Source organism: Ranitomeya imitator, chromosome 1 (genome assembly GCF_032444005.1).
Source record: "Ranitomeya imitator isolate aRanImi1 chromosome 1, aRanImi1.pri, whole genome shotgun sequence".
In the NCBI taxonomy this organism is placed as follows: Eukaryota; Metazoa; Chordata; class Amphibia; order Anura; family Dendrobatidae; genus Ranitomeya; species Ranitomeya imitator.
In genome coordinates, this window is record NC_091282.1 from 233,004,330 (window position 1) to 233,024,246 (window position 19,917).

The window sequence follows — 19,917 nt, forward strand, 5'->3', positions numbered from 1 at the left end:
TTTTTGTTTTCTCTATAATAAATAGTACCCTTTACACAAGCCCCACACAATACATGTGTAAAAGCACCACTTACACACATCCCCAGCGTTTTGAAGAACAACATAAAAATGGCTCATTCATCAAGAAGACGCTATTCACCAGAGGAGGCATACGCTTTCCTTGCCTCCAACATGGATTCAGGCAGTGAGGAAGATCCCACATTCCTCTGTTTCTCCTCCTCCTGGAGGAGGAGGGATCCCCAGCAAGGTGTCCTAAGACCCAAGTAACCCCTTCAGTAGTCAATCTCATATAGACTCCACCCCCTGAAAATTATCTGCCTGTTATTCCGGAATTCATTGGCAGCTCATCAATCCAATTTGATATCACCGGACTCATTGAAATGGACTTTTTCAAATTATTTTTCAGCGAGGAAATAATAAATGGTGGTTCAGACAAACTTGAATTTTCCTCAATTTATGCCATTTTGGGGCATTGTGCTGCATTTAGGCATAGTCAGAAAACCAGAGCTTTGGCAATACTGGAGTACTGATATACTCTACAGTACACTGGTATTCCATATGGCCATGAAAAGGATGTGATTTGAAGCAATCCAAAAATTGTTGCATTATAGCGATAATGCATAGAGGCCTCTACGAAACAATCTTAACTTTGGCAGTCTATAGTAAATTTGCCCAGTAGTTGACCAATTCGGCAAAACTTGCTGAGGTGTCAACCCTCAAAGGGAAATCTGTATTGATAAATCTGACAATACAAGCCCAGTAAGAATGGGCAAGTAAGGAATTAAACTGTAGCTAGAGTACCTCAGGGTACACCCACAAATGTAGGGTTTACGAAGGGAAGGACACCCAGAATGGCTTCCTTGAATGCCTCCCAGTCCTGAGGATGGGAAAATTGTGTGGTAATTGCTGCACCCACTGCTCGATAAGGGTTATCACCTCTACATTGACAACTTTTACACCCGCATTCCGCTCTTAAAGACCCTCTCTGTCAGAGGTAGTTACATGCGGCAGTGTGAAAAAATCAGAGAGGCCTCCCAAAGCCTCTATTTGGGCAACTGCTGAGAAAGGGTAACCTCGCGAGATCACTACGTCATCTGAGGTCATTGCCGCTAGGCATTATTGGAAACTGGAGCATCGCAAGGAGCAGGAACACTGCTATTATTTTTTTAATTATTTTTAACATTAGATCTTTTTACTATTGATGCTGCATAGGCAGCATCAATAGTAAAAAGTTGGTCACACTTGTCAAACACTGTTTGACAAGTGTGACCAACCTGTCAATCAGTTTTCCAAGCGATGCTACAGATCGCTTGTAAAACGCTAGCATTCTGCAAGCTAATTACGCTTGTAAAACGATAGTGTTTAGTGGGGAAACGCATGCCAATTCCGCATGCGTTTTACCAGTGGCACAGTTGAGGAATTGCTGCTGAAATTTCTAGATGTGTGCCCATAGCCTTAAGGTTTAAAACAAAGATGGGGGTGTTGGGATAGAGAAAGCCATTGGTCAAATAATTATGTATAAAGTTTAGTGCAACTCTGCAACTTATCTGCAAATTACAAATTGTCATTTGTATCACATGAATGTGGTCCACACTGTGACCACAAAGGTACTGGAACAAGCAAGTCGCAAAAAAAAAAAAAAAGTTGTACAATTAGCTTGTTCCAGTATGCTTGGGGTCGCAATGTGACCCCATTCACTTGTGTTACATTGGGATGTAACATTACAGAGTAAACCTTGATCATGTAACCGCCGGCCCTGCTAAAGTTGCCGTGTAGCCTTAGCCGAAGTCACATTAGCATATAATACAGACGACTGCTATGTGAGAAAACATCGCACAGCACTGAGCCCAGTGTAAATCTATGGGGAAGCTCACATCAGTTTTTTTCCTTGAGCGTATTCTATGTGCGAGTGAAATTGCAGCATACTGCGATTTTACATGTATGTCGCCCGAGTCTCACCAATGCAAGTCTACGGGTGCGAGAAAAAAAAAAAATCAGACAGCAAACGGACCATCAGTGTGACTTGCGAGAAATACGCACACATTTTCCTCTATTCAGCCCATTGAACCATTGAATTCATTGGGGGAAAAGCAGTGAGAAATGTAAAGCCATATGCATATCATACGGATACATAGATGAGAGGAAATCTCATCATTGCATTGCAAACGCATTACAAATGGATGACCATACGGAGAACGTTGTGCGACTCTCAGCCGAGAGAAACGGATGGATTTTCATACGTTAAGTGTGACTCCGGCCTAAGTGTGTTAAAACCAAACCAGAGTTCTGGTTATAATCATAGCTAAGTAGAAGGGGCTGTCCTTTGCATGTACTGGAAGCATTTCTACATCAACATTGTATGGAAATGTTTATCTGCTGGAGAAAGTTTTCATAGTTAATTATCTGGATGCCTTTCTTGAAAATAATACTATCACAGATTAGCTGTGCTAGGCTGACCCAGTATTTCTAAGGTATTATTACCTAGTATCTTTATCACTGGAGTGAGTTTTTGATGAACTTGTATAATGGGAATACATTTCCCTGCTTGTTTTTAATCACAGGAGTGAGTGTTTAACCCAGCTTTAGCTTTCTGACCTGATCATACATCAATTCAGGAGCGTCTGTGGCTGCTGAACTTGTCTCTGACTTTATGCAGACATGACTGATGATAATTAAAAAAAAAAAAACACTCGCTCCTGTGATAAAAACAGGCAGGGAACTTTGTTACCTAACACAAACAGCAGCAAGCCCATGCTGTTTCATCTACACTGCTCAAAAAAATAAACGAGACACTAAAATACCACATCCTAGATATCACTGAATGAAATATTTCAGTTGCAAATCTTTATTCATTACATAGTGGAATATGTTGAGAACAATAAAACATAAAAATTATCAATGTAAATCAAAAATATCCATTAAGGTCTGGATTTGGAATAGTCAATAGTGATGAGTGAGTGTACTCGTTGCTCAGGTTTTCCCGAGTACGCTTGGGTGACCTCTGAGTATTTGACTGCTCAGAGATTTCGTTTTCATCACGGCAGCTGCATGATTTACAGCTACTAGACAGCTTGATTACATGTGGGGATTCGCTAGCAACCCCCACATGTACTTAACCTGGCTAATAGCTGTAAATCATTCAGCTGCCGTGAAGAAAATTAAATCTACAAGCAGTCATAAATACGCGGGAGGTCACCTGAGCGTGCTCGGAAAAACCGGAGCAACAAGTACACTCTCTCATCACTAATACTCAAAGTGGAAAATCAAATTATAGGCTGGTCCAACTTCAGTGGAAATGCCTCAAGCCAAGGAAATGATGTTCTGGTGTGTGTATGACCTCCCTCCAATGCCCAGGCATGCTCCTGATGAGGTGGCGGATGGTCTCCTGAGGGATCTCCTCCCAGACCTGGACTAAAGCATCCGCCAACTCCTAGACAGTCTGTGGTACGTGACGTTGGTGGATGGTGCAAGACATGTCCCAGATGTGTTCAATCGGACTCAGGTCTGGGGAATGGGCAGGCCAGGCCATAGCTTCAATGCCTTCATCTTCCAGGAACTGCTGACACACTCCAGCCACATGAGGTCTGGCATTGTCCTGCATTAAGAGGAACCCAGGGCCAACCGCACCAGCATATGGTCTCACAAGGGGTCTGGGGATCTCAGCATGATTGCCATTAGGCACCAAGATATCTCTGGCGAGCACATGGAGGGTTGTGCGGCCCGCCAAAGCAATGCCACACCACACCATTTGACCCATTGCCAAACCGGTCATGCTGAAGGATGTTGCAGGCAGCAGATCGCTCTCCACAGCGTCTACACTGTCACATGACACCAACATAGAAGAGGATTCTTTACTGTTAGGGCAGTGAGAATCTGGAATTGCTTGCCTGAGGAGGTGGTGATGGCGAACTCAGTCGAGGGGTTCAAGAGAGGCCTGGATGTCTTCCTGGAGCAGAACAATATTGTATCATACAATTATTAGGTTCTGTAGAAGGACGTAGATCTGGGGATTTATTATGATGGAATATAGGCTGAACTGGATGGACAAATGTCTTTTTTCGGCCTTACTAACTATGTTACATGTGCTCAGTGTGAACCTGCTTTCGTTTGTTAAGAGCACAGGGCGCCAGTGGTGAATTTGCCAATCCTGGTGTTCTGTGGCAAATGCCAAGTATCCTGCATGGTGTTGGGCTGTGAGCACAACCCCGTCTATGGCGTCGGCCACTCAAACCATCCTTATGGAGTTGGTTTCTAACCATTTGTGCAGACATACACATTTGTGGCCTGCTGGAGGTCATTTTGCAGGGCTCTGGCAGCGTTCCTCCTTGCACAAAGGCTGAGGTAGCGGTCCTGCTGCTGGGTTGTTGCCCTCCCACGGCCCCTCCACGTCTCCTGGCAATGATGTGCCATCCTGGATGGGCTGCACTACCTGAGCCACTTGTGTGTGTTGTAGATTTCGTCTCATGCTACCACAAGTGTGAAAGCAAAACCAACATTCAAAAGTGACCAAAACATCAGCCAGAAAACATTGGTACTGAGATGTGGTCTGTGGTCCCTACCAGCAGAACCACTCCTTTATTGAGTGTGTCTTGATAATTGCCAATAATTTCCATCTGTTGTCTATTCCATTCACACAGCATGTGAAACTGATTGTCAAACAGTGTTACTTCTTAAGTGGACAGTTTAGTTTCACAGAAGTTTGATTTACTTCGGAGTTATACTCTGTTGTTTAAGTGTTCCCTTTATTTTTTTTGAGCAGTGTATCTACTCACTTATCATAAGTGACTTGAGCTTCTTCCTCTGGCCAGAGGTGGTGGTGGTGTGTGTGTGTGTCAGCTATCAAGTGGAGCAGCTCTACATTTTTTGGACACTTTTATAACACATCCAATTGTGGAACTTATTACTAGAAAGATCTATTGATTAAAATGTACTTTACTCATGATAGACTGCCTTTAAAGAGTTGTTTTGTCATTTAGTATAGGTGCAGTTGGTGACACTACAGAAGTAGACACTGAATGGAGGGGAACCACATAGTTCTCTTCAATGTGTAGCGCTGGGCACTGAGACCTGCATATCAGCCATTATTTATAGTTCATCAATATTCTATGTCTGGACAAGCGCTCTAATATGTTATTTACATACCGTACTTCTTACGCGCAGCAATGGACAATCCATCTACTAGCATACTGCAACTTCTTCTTGGACACATATACAACTAATCAATTAAATGACCACAGAAAAAAAACACATACAGCAAATAAGAACCAGAAGTTTATAAACCCAATGCACTTCATAATTTCATGCAAAATAATTAAACAGGATAAACATGCACCAAAACATACACAGATCCATTTTGCTTAAAGTAGACAACTTTTAGAATTAAATAAAAAGGTTTCCAGAAGGTTGCACAATTCTAATGATGGCAATAGAGATCTAACACTGGACGTATTGGAGAGATTGTGCTGGGTTTTTAAGCAACAAACTAAAAATTGTACCCACTTTGCAACTGCAAACAACCTAAAACAGTTAGGTGATTCCAGGAGTGCAATATGGGGGCAAGTTACACATTAGGAGGCCAGCTGTTCATACAGCTTTGGGACATAATCATCCCACTCTGCCTGGAAGCAACTTCCTGCAACTGGGCTTCCCAGGCCATATTTTTCACGGAATGAAAGGACCTTGAACTTCCCTCGGTGATCTCCACAGCGATTGGTCAGAACATGCTCATCACAGTTTAGCTGTTCTTTCTGTTCATAGACCAACCAGACGTAACGATGAAGACCTGGAAAATAAGGAATATCCTTTAAAACATCAAGAAAAATATATACATCAGTTACAACCGAACTATCATCACAAACAGTGTATTGAATGATAAGTTTTTAGACACATTAACAACAATTTACACTGTGCACGATTATTAGGCAATTTGTATTTGAGAATTTTATTATTGAACAATCAGTGTTGTCAGTCAATCCAAAAGGTTAATAAACCTGAATATTTAAGGAAGAAAATCCGGTTCCTTTCTGGGAATATCTGTATGCAGAATAATGCAACTACATAAAAAAAGTACACGTTTCCCATCTCAATTGCTTACGGTCATATGTTAAAGTGAGAATAACCAAACTTCTCAATGTACAAAAATACATCTGACCCCCAAATACCCGGTGACCAATATAGCCCCCCATTTTCAATAAGCCTTTCATCCAGGGAGTTTGTCAGTTACTTAATCTGGAATCCACTTTTTGGGCAGCGCCAACCACAGCCTCCCAGACACTGATCAGAGATGACTACTTTTCTTCACCATAAGGCTGGGGTCTCACCACACTGCATTATGGCAGTCCGTTAGACGGACTGCGTTACACCGCAGTGTAATACAGTCCGTTAACGCTGCCATTAAAGGGACACTGTCACCTGAATTTGGAGGGAACAATCGTCAGCCATGGAGGCGGGGTTTTTGATTCACCCTTTCCTTACCCGCTGGCTGCAATATTGGATTGAAGTTAATTCTCTGTCCTCCATAGTACACGCCTGTGCAAGGCAAGATTGCCTTGTGCAGGCGTGTACTATGGAGGACAGAGAATGAACTTCAATCCAATATTGCAGCCAGCATGCAGCCAGCGGGTAAGGAAAAGGTGAATCAAAAACCCTGCCTCCATGGCTGAAGATTGTTCCCTCCAAATTCAGGTGACAGTGTCCCTTTAATGCATGTGCTGAAGCATTGTCCAGACTCTTTTTTGTAACACTGCTTGAAGCATACAAGTAGGTTGGGTAGTTGATCATGATGAGCAAATATACTTGTTTCTCGAGATTTCCCGAGCACGCTCGGGTGTACTCAAAGTATTGTTTTAGTGCTCGGAGATTTAGTTTTTATTGCCGCAGCTGAATGATTTACATCTGTTAGCCAGCATAAGTACATGTGGGGGTTGCCTGGTTGCTAGGGAATCCCCACATGTACTTATGCTGGCTAACAGATGTAAATCATTCAGCTGCGGCAATAAAAACTAAATCTCCGAGCACTAAAAAAATACTCGGAGGACCCCCGAGCATGCTCGGAAAATCTCGAGTAACGAGTATATTCGCTCATCACTATTAGTTGATTTTGAGTCCATCTTAAACCCGAAAAGGGTCTAACTAGCTTTTTAAGAACACTTCCCCTCCCCCAACACAATACATTCCCAAACCCACCAAAACCCAACTCTAGTAAGGGTATGTGCACACGCTACGAAAAATGACGCGGGTCCGCAGCAGTTTCCCATGAGTTTACAGTTCAATGTAAACCTATGGGAAACAAAAAACGCCGCGCACATGCTGCGGAAAAAAACCACGCGGAAACGCAGCGGTTTACATTCCGCAGCATGTCACTTCTTTCTGCAGATTCCGCAGCGGTTTTACAGCTGCTCCAATAGAAAACCGCAGTGAAATCTGTAGAAAAACCGCGGTAAATCCGCAACAGTTTTGCACTGCGGATTTATCAAATCCCAGTGGACCAGAATACATGTGCACATAGCCTAAGAGTCCTGCAGAATGATGTTCCAGTTGAATCCAAAAAGGTTTGTGTCCTCTGTAGTAGATGAATTCAAAGAAATGTCCATAGTTTCCTTACAGTCTCATCACTCTTGCTGGCTGAGGGTGGTAAGGGGGCAGATAGATCCAAGTATGCATATAAAACAGTATTTTACAGCAAATCTTAATACACACAAGTCCTTATTCCAATAATATACAGCCACAACTTCAAAGTATACATTCTTTGATATCCCATCATCCACCTATAATTTTAAAAGCGTCTCAGGTATATCTCAGAAGCTAGGTGTTTAAAAAGGCACAGAAGTGGAAGTCTAAGTTATGAAAGGTCATGCTGAGCTATATATAACTGGCTGTAGCCCTCATTCCCTATCACTCCCTGACGAAGCAACGTGTGAAACGCGCGTTGGAGTGCGGGACAGCAGCAGCACTACGAGGGAAATGAATCCTGGTTGGTATATGTATTCATTTTATCTTGGCTAGGTTTCCCATTGGGGATTACTATTTATAATCCTAGTATGTGCACTTTATGAATTATTTGGGGCTATATGTACCCTGTGACTTAAAGCACTTTGATATACCGATCAGATTAGGATTTTTATTTAATTAATATGTTAATGATGACATGAAATACATATTTCCTTACTTATAATAGCTGGATTTGCATCAAAGTATATGCTTATTTTAGGCAATTAGTCCTGATTATTGGTGGTGCTCTGTTTCCCTTAGTTTTTAGACTTGTCATATGTTTTTTATTGTGTGTGTCTAATTGGATTGGTGTCCTTAATAAACTTATTTATATTTGAATACATTTTTTGTTTGTGATTTATTTTGGTATATATTCTTTTTTTCAAGTGTTTTTTTTGGGTCGATTCTGTTGTTGTCTACTTGAATTCTACTATATTATGTGATTGGTTCGATTTTTTTGCTCCTATTTTTTTTTGTTTTAAGTTATGAAAGGTACCTACCGTATATACTCGATTATAAGCGGAGATTTTTTCAGCCCAAATTTTTGGGCTGAAAGTGCCCCTCTCGGCTTATACTCGAGTCACGGTAGCGGTGGGGTCGGCGGGTGAGGGCACTGAGGCATACTTACCTAGTCCCAGTGATCCTCGCGCTGTCCCTGCCGTCCCACGGTCTTCTGTGCTGCAGCTTCTTCCCCTCTTCAGCGGTCACGTGGGACCGCTCATTAGAGAAATGAATAGGCGGCTCCACCTCCCATAGGGGTGGAGCCGCCTATTCATTTCTCTAATCAGCGGTAACGGTGACCGCTGATAGAGAAAGAAGCTGCGGCACCGAAGACCGTGGGACGGGAGGGACAGCGCGAGGATCGCTGGGACTAGGTAAGTATGTCATATTCACCTGTCCGCGTTCCAGCCGCCGGGCGCCGCTCCATCTTCCCGGCGTCTATGCGTCATCGCGCCCTCTGACCTGCACAGTCAGAGCGGAGATATAGTGTGCGCGGCGCCCTCTGCCTGATCAGTCAGTGCAGAGACGCCGGGACCGGACGCTGGGAGCTGCAAGCAAGAGAGGTATGGCTTTTTTTTTTTTATTGCAGCAGCAGCGGCACAGATTTATGTGGAGCATCTATGGGACAAAATGAACGGTGCAGAGCACTGTATGGGGCACAACTATGGGGAGATATGAACGCTGCAGAGCACTATATGGTGCACAGCTATGGGGAGATATGAACGCTGCAGAGCACTATATGGCACAGCTATGGGGAGATATGAACGCTGCAGAGCACTGTATGGGGCACAGCTATGGGGAGATATGAACGGTGCAGAGCACTGTATGGGGCACAGCTATGGGGAGATATGAACGCTGCAGAGCACTGTATGGGGCACAGCTATGGGGAGATATGAACGCTGCAGAGCACTGTATGGGGCACAGCTATGGGGAGATATGAACGGCGCAGAGCACTATATGGCACAGCTATGGGGAAATAATGATCTGTTTTTATTTTTGAAATTCACCGGTAGCTGCTGCATTTCCACCCTAGGCTTATACTCGAGTAAATAGGTTTTCCCAGTTTTTTGTGGCAAAATTAGGGGGGTCGGCTTATACTCGGGTCGGCTTATACTCGAGTATATACGGTAGTAATTAAAGAAGAAAACAAATAACCTTGACCACATCAGGGTTAGAGGAGTGAGACCCAAGAAGTTCAGCCATGGAGCCCACTTTTTTTTTTTCTTCAAGGTAAAGCAGGTCAAATTCCTTTTTGCGGATTACCCGCAGATTTGCAGCGTTTTTTGTGCAGATTTCACCTGCGTTTTTACGCCTGCGGATTCCTATTGAGCAGGTGTAAAAAGCTGCGGAATCCGCACAAAGAATTGACATGCTGCAGAAAATTAACCCAAGTGTTTCCGTGTGGAATTTTCCGCAGCATGGGCACTGCGGATTTGGTTTTCCATAGATTTACATAGTACTATAAACTTGATGGAAAACTACTGCAAATCTTCAGCGGTCAATCCGCTGGCAAATCCACAACGTGTGCACATACCCTTACGGCATAATGTGTTACCAATGGTTTTCTTGGTGACTGAGGTCCCAGCTGTCTTGTGATCATTAACAAGTTCCCCACATGTAGTTTTAGGCCGGGATCACACATGCGAGAAACACGTCCGTGTCTCGCATGTGAAATCCAAGCTCTGGCGCCGGCACTGTGGAGCGGAGTGTGCGGCCGCATAGCAACTCATGGAGCCGCACGCTCCGCTCTGAAGTACCGGCGCCAGAGCTTGGATTTCACATGCAGACACGGACGTGTTTCTCGCATGTGTGATCCTGGCCTTAGGCTGACTCTCACCTTCCATCATGATCAAGGATACCCCACGGAGGTGAGATTTTGCATGGTTCCCCAGATTGATGTCAAATGACAGTCATTTTGTATTTCTTCCATTTTCTTTTTTTTTTTTTATTTAATAGGTTTTTATTAAAGTCGAATATGAACAATACAATTTATGCATTTTTCCATTATTTTACAAAATTTTTACATTTTCCAAATCCCCAACAATCCCAACAAAACCCGAACCTCCCCCCTCCCCTGACAGCTCATACCCATTTATACTTTTGTTACCAGTATTGATGGTTCTTTGAGCCATTTGACTCACTTATGTCCGCTTGTTCCTTTAGCAATCTCTTCCTTTCAGAGGCCCTCATCCTCCCATTTCCCATAACTACTCATCCTAGCTCGAGCCACGGAGACCACATTTTGTCAAACGTTTCTATTTTCCCACGTCTTTTGTAGACCCCCCTTTTCCAAATTGAGACCATGTTTAACATATTTCAGAAATTCACCTCTTGTAGGCGGTTCCTCCTTGATCCAGTTCCTTGCTATTACCTTCCTTGCCATATATAATAGCCTAGCTATTGCTATCTTCCAGGTGTTGTCCACTCTAATTTCCTCTACATGTCCCAGTATACACACTATCGGATCTCTCGGTACTCTGCATTTATACGCCCCTTCCACACGGCTCATTACCACCAACCAGAAAGCAACCAGTCTTGGACATGTCCACATCATGTGGTATATTCCTGCATTCTCAGTCTTACATCTCGGGCATTCAGAGTCAGCACGCAACCCCGCTCTGCACAACACTTCCGGTGATTTATAGACTCTGTGCAAGATGTACAGCTGCGATAGTCTATACGGCTCGCTCAGTGACACTCGTGGAACCCACTCCAACACCGACTCCCAGGTTTCATCCTCCATTGGGCCTAAATCTCTTTCCCATTTCGCTCTCGCTTTTAGGGGGAAGTCTAGCAAATATGCATGTAGAAGGTCCTTATAAAGGGTGGTAATGACTACCCTTGTGGATCCTTCCCCACACACGTATTCCAGAACTATGTCCTCCTGGATCTCAATACCACTGCCCTTGTTTTGAGCTCTAAAAGCATGTTTCATCTGAGCATATTGATACTCCCCAGTCGGTCTCAATCCAAACTCCCCTTGCAGCTGCGAAAAGGACTTTAATCCTCGTTGTTGAACTATCTGAGCCACCAAGTGGATTCCTTTGGCCTGCCACTCCGCCAGCACTACAAGGGCCGCAAACTCAACCAAATTATTATTAAGCCATATCGGTGTAAATTTAGTCAGCCCCGTAACCCCCCGAATCTGTCGCAGTCTGGTCCATAATTTATGTATCAAAAACATAGTTGGGTATAATTTCCCCAATACTTTCAAGGTGCCATCCTCCAGACACTGCGCCACCGGTCGTCGGTCCGTCACCCTCTCCATCAAGTGCTGTACCGCACTGGCAGACGCCTCCCGCGCCCAGCCCTTCAAATGCTGGCTCTGGGCTGCAAGAAAATATAACTCAGGATTGGGTAAAGCCAATCCTCCATCTTCCTTGGGTCGCTGAAGCGTCTCCAGGCGAATACGTGGGTACCGCCTCCCACATATCAGACTTCTAAAAAGAGCACTAATCTGCCGGAATTTCCCACGTGGAATCCAAACTGGCGCATTATGTAGGACGTAAAGTAATTTGGGCATCAGAACCATTTTAATGAGATTAACCCTACCCACCACCGATAGGTGCAATTTATTCCACGCATCCACTTTTGCTTTAAGGGCGCCCATGAGAGGTGTCAAATTCCTATACAAAAACTCTGTAACTGGCATCGAGATCCATATTCCCAGGTATTTGAAAAGGGATGCCACCTTAAGCCGCCCCTCTCCCAATGGCTCACTTCTGCTCTCCTCCACCCCATCCACCTCAAAGAGGACCGATTTATCCCAATTTATCCTCAATCCCGACAAGTCTCCAAATTTCCCAATGATCTCGATAGCCCCATTCAAGGCTTCATCCGGGTCCGCCAGGAACAGTAAGATGTCATCTGCATATAACGCGATCTTCTCCTCAACACTCCCATATCTGAACCCAGGGACCTCATCCGATTGTCGTATCTTGGCGGCCAGTGGCTCCACAGCTAAGGCAAACAGAAGGGGCGACAGTGGGCAACCCTGCCTCGTACCTCTGGCCAACTTTATAGGCTGAGAGAGTTCCCCATTCACTCTAATTCTAACTGTTGGTAGTGAATATAACAGTTGAGTCCACGCCACAAATTGCGGACCAATACCCATACACTTCAACACCCGCCAGAGATATCCCCACTCCACACTGTCAAACGCCTTATGGGCATCCAAGGACGCAATAACCTTTCGGCCACAGTTGTCAGACTTCAGCTGCAGGTTCATATGCAGCCTCCGCAGATTAACCGCTGTAGACCTGTCAGGCATAAAACCAGACTGATCCGGATGTACAAGGTTAGCAATGACGCTGGACAAACGGGTAGCTAACACCTTGGCCAAGAGCTTGACATCGATGGTTAACAGAGAGATTGGCCGATATGACTCAGGCTTCCCCAGATCCTTATCCTCCTTCGGAATAACCACTATAGTGGCCTCCCTCATAGATGCTGGGAGATACCCTTGGCGTCCAGCCTCCTCCAGTACCAACTTTAATCTAGGAATCAGCACTTCCTCCAAACTTTTATAGATTTCAGCTGGTAACGCATCGACCCCAGGTGCCTTCCCATTGGCCATAGACTTCAGCGCCCGACTCAGTTCCTCCTCGGTGATAGGGGCATCTAGGCTCACCCTATCCTCCTCACTCAATTTCGGAAGACCCAGACTCTCAAGGAAAGTCTCCGTATCTCCGGCTGACTCATTGACCCTGGAGGAATATAAGTCCGCGTAGAAGTCCGTAAAGACCTTTATAATTTCAGGTGTTTCAAATACCCTGCTCCCCCCATCCGAAACCAACGAGTGCACATACGAGGTACTACGCTGAGCCGCGACTACCACCGATAGCATGTGACCCACTGTTTCTCCCTCCTGAAAATAAGCCACCCTCTGAAACTCCCGCTTCCTTTCAGCTTTTCCCAGCAGAATTTTTTCCATACAATTTTGCGCTATTCTCAGCCTTTTCTCTGCTTCGGAAGTCCCCAGCACTACCATCTCGTCCTCTGCGGCTTTCAGCTCCTCCATCGCCACCCTCTCCGCCTCCCTTGTCCTCCTCTTACACCTACTAATGTCTCTAAATAGTAACCCTCTCAGGAACGCTTTCATTGCATCCCAAACAGTTAGAGCATCTGCACTCCCATCATTTAAAGCAAAGAATTCCGTCACCTCCTTCCCTATACCGTCCAAGTCAATACTCTGTAACCAGTTAGGATGGATCTTCCATTCTCTCCCACTTGCGGTCCGTGTCCCCAACAACCTAACCTCCACCTCAATTGGACTGTGATCCGAAAGGGCCCTCGACAGATAACGCACCTCTCCCACCATTGTGTCCAACAGGCGGTTACCCAGCGCCATATCAATTCTGGATAGCATAGCATGAGCCGGCGAGTAGCACGAGTACCCTCTCTCCCCAACATGTCTAACTCTCCATAGATCAATCATGCCTATTTCACGCATAGGTACCAAATGTTGTAGTGTGCCCCTCCGACCTGTTCTGGGTGTTCTTATTTTTATCCCAAAAGTCATCACAGATATTGTTCAAATCCCCAATAATTAAGAGTGGTAGTGGTTCCCATCGTTCCACCTTCTCCAACACCTCCCTGATCTTCTTACTTGAATATGGAGGTGGAATATACATTGCCGCAACACACAATCTGACTCCATACAATATACATTGTATCACCACATACTGACCCTCAGCATCCACGCATACTTTCACCTCTTCATACTGCACTCCCATCGGCACCAACACTGACACCCCTCTTGAGTACGTCGAAAAGGTAGAATGATACCCTTTCTGTATCCACCGTCTATTCAGTACATCCACTTTCTCCTGTATTAAGTGCGTCTCTAACAAGCATATCATAGAAGCCCGCTGATCCTTCGCATACTGCAAGCTCGCAGCTCTTCTTGACTTATCCGCCAGACCTCTCACATTCCAACTCAGTATCTTAAAGCGGTCTCCTATTATGTGACTCATCATCTTTAATTATGTCGTTACTCCCGATTCTGAGCTGTCTAACTTCCCTCCCCACCCTTACCCCCCCTCCTCCCCCACACCCCCCAATACTATACATTCTGCCTCTTATCAAGAGTGGGGCACAATCACCCATTGCGAACACTCTTGTTAGCGTAACCTTCTCCTTCCGCCTCCCGCTACAGTTTATAACAGAATTCGGCGCAAGTCTTAGAAGAACAATATAATTCAACCTGTATTACATTACAACTACAAGAAACTAAATAAACTTTAGTACGCTGCACACCCTTCCTCCCTCGTACTTCTCCGCCGTATCAGCACTCCCAGTGCATTCCCTGAATAATACCCAACCTGCACATTTCAATTATCAATGTACTGTCAGTCAAACTCTTTTTCTCCTTTTTGAAAGAATTAAAATACCTCCCGACTAACCCACCCCTCATTTTCAATCTCCTTTCCCTTTAAGCTTTTTAGCGTTAAGATCTATCCACTGGGTAGCGTCCTCCGGCGTCTGGAAAAAATGAATCTTATCCAACGCTACCACTCTCAGTCGTGCCGGAAACAACATGGAGTACTGCACTCCCAGTTCTCTCAGCCGTCTCTTGATACCCGTGAACATCATCCGTTGTTTCTGTACCAGGGCGGAATAGTCAGGGTAAATAGCAATTCTTTGACCTCCAATTGTCAGATCAGTCATGTCTCTAGCCTTCCTCAGGATAATGTCTCTGTCTCTGTAGTTTAGGATTTTGGCAAGCATGGTACGGGGACTTGCTCCAGGGACAGGTGGTTTCGGTGGGACCCTGTGGGCTCTTTCTACCGCAAATACTTTTGTCAGTGCTGCATCACCAAATGTCTCAAGGAGCTAGCTTTCAATATACTCCGTGGGATTCCTCCCCTCAGTTTTTTCAGGGATACCCACTATACGAATGTTATTTCTTCTGGACCTATTCTCCAGATCCTCATTTTTTGCAGCCAGCTCCGATATTGCCTGAGTAAACTTCCTCTCCGCTTTCTGCAGCTGCACTATATGGTCTTCTGCAGTGCTCACGCTTTCCTCCACAGCCCCCACACGTTTGTCAATCTTCTGCAGGGCTGCATTTATCTGGGCTGTATCCCCCTTGACCTCCTGTATCTGCTGGGTCAGGGATTGTTTGCATGATGATACCAATGCAAAGACATCTCTAAGGGTGGGCTCTGCTCCTGACTCCTTATCTTCAGGTCCCCCTACTACCACCGCCATGTCACCATCCCTGCTCCCCTGTTGTACCTCCTGCTCCTCTGCTGGGCTTTCCTCCTCTCCTTCTGTGTCTGCTCCGGCGTCCTCCTCTGCTTTTCCTGTGTTCCCTGCGGCCTCCACTCTAGCAAACTGCTGGAGCTTTGCCGCCGCCGCCATTCTCTTCTGGCATGCCGCGTTGTCCTTCTCCGCCTTCTCTCTGGCGTCGGCGCCATCTTGGCTGATCCGAGCCTCGCCGGCTCCTGCATCTCTTTGCCTCCTCCTGGTCATATTTATTGACCTCGGGGCCGCCTCTATACACCGCCGCACTCCCGGGACTCTCCTGCAGCCGGTAAGCGTCTTGAATCGCCGCTCAGCTGCGGCTTATAAGGATAATGTCAGCGTTAGCAGCGGGAGCGCTCTATCACCCGTCCGCTCACATGGACGTTCAGGCTTTCTTCCATTTTCTTACTATTGCACCAACAGCTGTCTCCTTCTCACCCAGCGTCTTACTTAAGCTTTTGTAGCCCATTCCAAAGTTTCCGCAGCATGTCAATGGTTTGTGCGGATTCCGCAGCGGGTTTCAACCAGCACCAATAGGAAAGTGCTGGTGAAAACCCGCAGAAGAATCCGCAGAACAAACCGGAAGAAAATCCGCAGTGGTTTTCCAAATCCGCTGCGGGAAAATCTGCAGCGTGGGCACATACCCTCATAAAGGCGATTACATGAGACAGCTGTCTTTAATGCAGATAAGTTGATTAGGAGCTTCTAATGGTTGGTAGGGGATTAAATACTTATTCCTTACTGGCAAATTTCAAATAAATTTATACAATGATTTTCTGGATTTTATTTTTGATATTCTATCACTCAATGTTAAAATTAACCAACCTTTAAAATTATAGACTGTTCATGTCAGTGGGCAAACTTACACAATCAGCAAGGGATCAAATACTTATTTGCTTCATTGTATACCTTAGGAATTCCAGGATATCAAACAATAGTGTCAGAAACTGTCCCCACATCTTGTTCCTATTTAGACGTTAAAGTTACACCCCCACTTTTAAAGGCCTGCTCCATCAGACATTTGTAATTGCATGAGATTATCCCTTGGGTTCAGCCTTCTTTAACAATGTTAAGAATGCAGTTCCCATAATTTGTAGATACTGATTAAACATTTTATTCTGAATATCGAACTCTTCCAGAAGCTCCTTAAAAAGGTTCTAAATTGGTTGTTCTGAATTATTAGCAGAATATGACGAAGACCTTTATTCTGCTAAAAGCAAAAACCTTCCAACTTATGGAATACTGGATATGCAGCGTTGCCCCAGATGGGTGACTACTAGGAGATTTAGTTTTCATCTCCTCAGCTGAAAGATTTACAGCTATTAGCCAGGCTAAGTACATGTGGGGGTTGCCTGGTTGCTAGGGAATCCCCATATGTAATCAAGCTGGCTAGTAGCTGTACATCATTCAGCTGCGGCGAAGAAAACAATGTCCAAGCACTATAAAAAATAAAAAAAAATACTCGGAGGACACCCTCGGGAATCCTCGAGTAACGAGTATATTCACTCATCACTACTTAGAACACATCACAAATCCCATTGTTAATTTGGCTTTGGACCAAGTTCCAATTAAAGTCATGTAAATGGAACCACACCTCTGAAAACCCATCAGATTCCTGACCTCCAGGACACGCTGTATCATTCTAGCAGATAACGAAGGCAACTCCGTGTTAATCCAGCCTCTAAGGAGTTGCAATTGGGAAAAGATAAAATACATCAAGAAATCAGGCATGGCCCGGCCTCCATCCTCTTTGGGTCTCTAAGGCTACTTTCACACTAGCGTCAGATTCGACCCGTCGCATTGCCGAGATTCAGAGATCCTCCAAAAATTAGAAAAAAAACAGCAAAACACGGCAGAGGTTCTTACCTGCCTAGGCCTCTAAACAAATGCACTGGATGCAACGATATCTTTGTGTGACCGCGACCAACGATCAGGCCCCTGCTGGGAGATCGTTGGTCGTGGGGAATGATCAGGACCTTTTTTGGTCGCTGATCACCCCGCTGTCATCGCTAGATCGGCGTGTGTGACACCGATCTAGGGATGTGTTCACCTGTAACCAGGGTAAACATTGGGTTACTAAGTGCAGGGCCGTGCTTAGTAACCCGATATTTACCCTGGTTACCATTGTAAAAAGTAAAGTAAAAAAAAAAAAAAAACCACACACATACATTCCAATGTCTGTCACGTCCCCCAGCGTCAGCTTCCCTGCACTGTGTCAGCGCCGGCCATAAAGCAGAGCACAGCGGTGACGTCACCGCTCTGCTTTACGGCCGGCCCTTACACAGTGCAGGGAAGCTGACGCCGGGGGACGTGACAGACATCGGAATGTGAGTATGTAGTGTTTTTTTTTTTTTTACTTTTACAATGGTAACCAGGGTAAATATCGGGTTACTAAGCGCGGCCCTGCACTTAGTAACCCGATGTTTACCCTGGTTACCCGGGGACTTCGGCATCGTTGAAGACAGTTTCAACGATGCCGAAGTTCTTCCCCGGATCGTTGGTCGCTGGAGAGAGCTGTCTGTGTGACAGCTCCCCAGCGACCACACGACTTACCAACGATCACGGCCATGTCGTATCGCTGGTCGTGATCGTTGGTAAATAGTTTAGTGTAACGGTACTTTAAGATCTCAATTCCTTATCAGTTAGAGTTCCTTCAAACACATCATCTCTCATAAGCTCTCTGATCTGAGGACCAACAACTACCCCCTCCTTCAGTTTTGCTGGTGAAATGCTGGAGAATTTCTGTGAAATGTACTGGAACCCTTGTGAATTTCTTTAACATGGCTTTCACACAGTTTTTAATCAATTTCAACTTTATACCGTATTTTTCGGACTACAAGACGCACTGCTGAACATTGTCTCTACCTGGAGTATATATGTTTCTCTGTCTCCAATCACTATGAACATATTGCTCTACTGTATTTCTACTGTCCCATAAACACAAGCAACAATATTTTGCAAAACCTCCTTGCATTCCCAATAGCAAACCAATCACTTTCAAATCTCCACAGATATTCCATTGATGCTTACATTGTATAGCATCTAAAAACAACTAACAGATTTTCATAACTTTCCTTTAGATGACATGAGTGAGCAATAGGGATTGATGGTTTCATATTTCCATTGTGACGCAACACGGCTTTCAAACTTCACTCTGATCAGTCAATAAACATTCACCAATCTGCAACAGAATACTCTTGATTCAGTTCTTCAAAGAGGCCATTCACATTGTTACAGTACATGATTGGTCCATCAACTGTGAAAAATTGTGTTAGTATTACTTCTGTTTCGGTAATAACACACTTTGACATCATTATGAAGAAGACTCTTCTGTTTCCACCTAGATACAAGAAGTTCAACTTTATCTTTTGACAATGAAAGGTCTCTGATGAGATAATTTAATTCATGTTGAATAAAGCGTTCTGGCTGCTCCATCATGTACATACTCATCTTGACTTGAGGCCTCCAGGTCTTTGCCAGTAGTTTCAGCTCCATAGTCTTCATACTCTACTTCATGTTCATCCAATCCAGACGATGGAGGTACAGGAACTGGCAATGTACCATCATATGGAACTTACCTAATCGCAGATTCAAGTTCAGGGTAATTAATCTTATTTTTGTTCTTTGTAGAAAAGCCCTTCTGTTTGACAAAACAAAAGTAGCAGCCATCACTATGATTTTTGGGTTCTCTTCAAGTCATGGGAACAGCAAATGGCATAGACACTTTCCTCATATTCAACTAATCATGAGGGGCCCAGCTTTTGTCTTGATCACCAAGTGGACACTTAGAGTACATCTTTTTAATATCATGAGTAAATGAACTTACTTGGCCTTTTGGTGTAAAAGAACCACACACATAGCAGAATCTGTTCAGATGATAGATACACTGTTGGGCATTTTATTCCTTTAAATCAGATCAGACAGTAGAGTAAGTTCAGTTCAATGGTGGTCACAAACTGAAAATATGTGATGAGCCGACCGACTATATGTAAATATTTCCCCAGAGATGACAGAGGCAGCTTGTATTTAGAACTGATTTTACTGGAGGTAATCTAGTAGATAACTGTATATAGTTATGAGGTAAATAGGTCAGCCTATTCCTTACAGAAGAACACTTGCAGACAGGCAGTTTCTCAGTGTGATATTGGCTGCTTTCAGGATCTCTCTATGTGGATACCC

General features: G+C 44.6%; 1 protein-coding gene across 1 annotated transcript in view; it reads right to left on the reverse strand.

Moving 5' to 3' along the window:
* Positions 1–5,258: 5,258 nt before the first annotated feature.
* Positions 5,259–19,917, reverse strand: part of LOC138666272 (phosphatidylethanolamine-binding protein 1-like) — a 54,918-nt gene continuing 40,259 nt past the window's right edge. Inside the window, exon 4 of the mRNA XM_069754502.1 lies at positions 5,259–5,782. Coding sequence (XP_069610603.1) covers positions 5,568–5,782 — 215 coding nt within the window. The 3' untranslated portion in view covers positions 5,259–5,567. The remainder of the gene's footprint in view (positions 5,783–19,917) is intronic.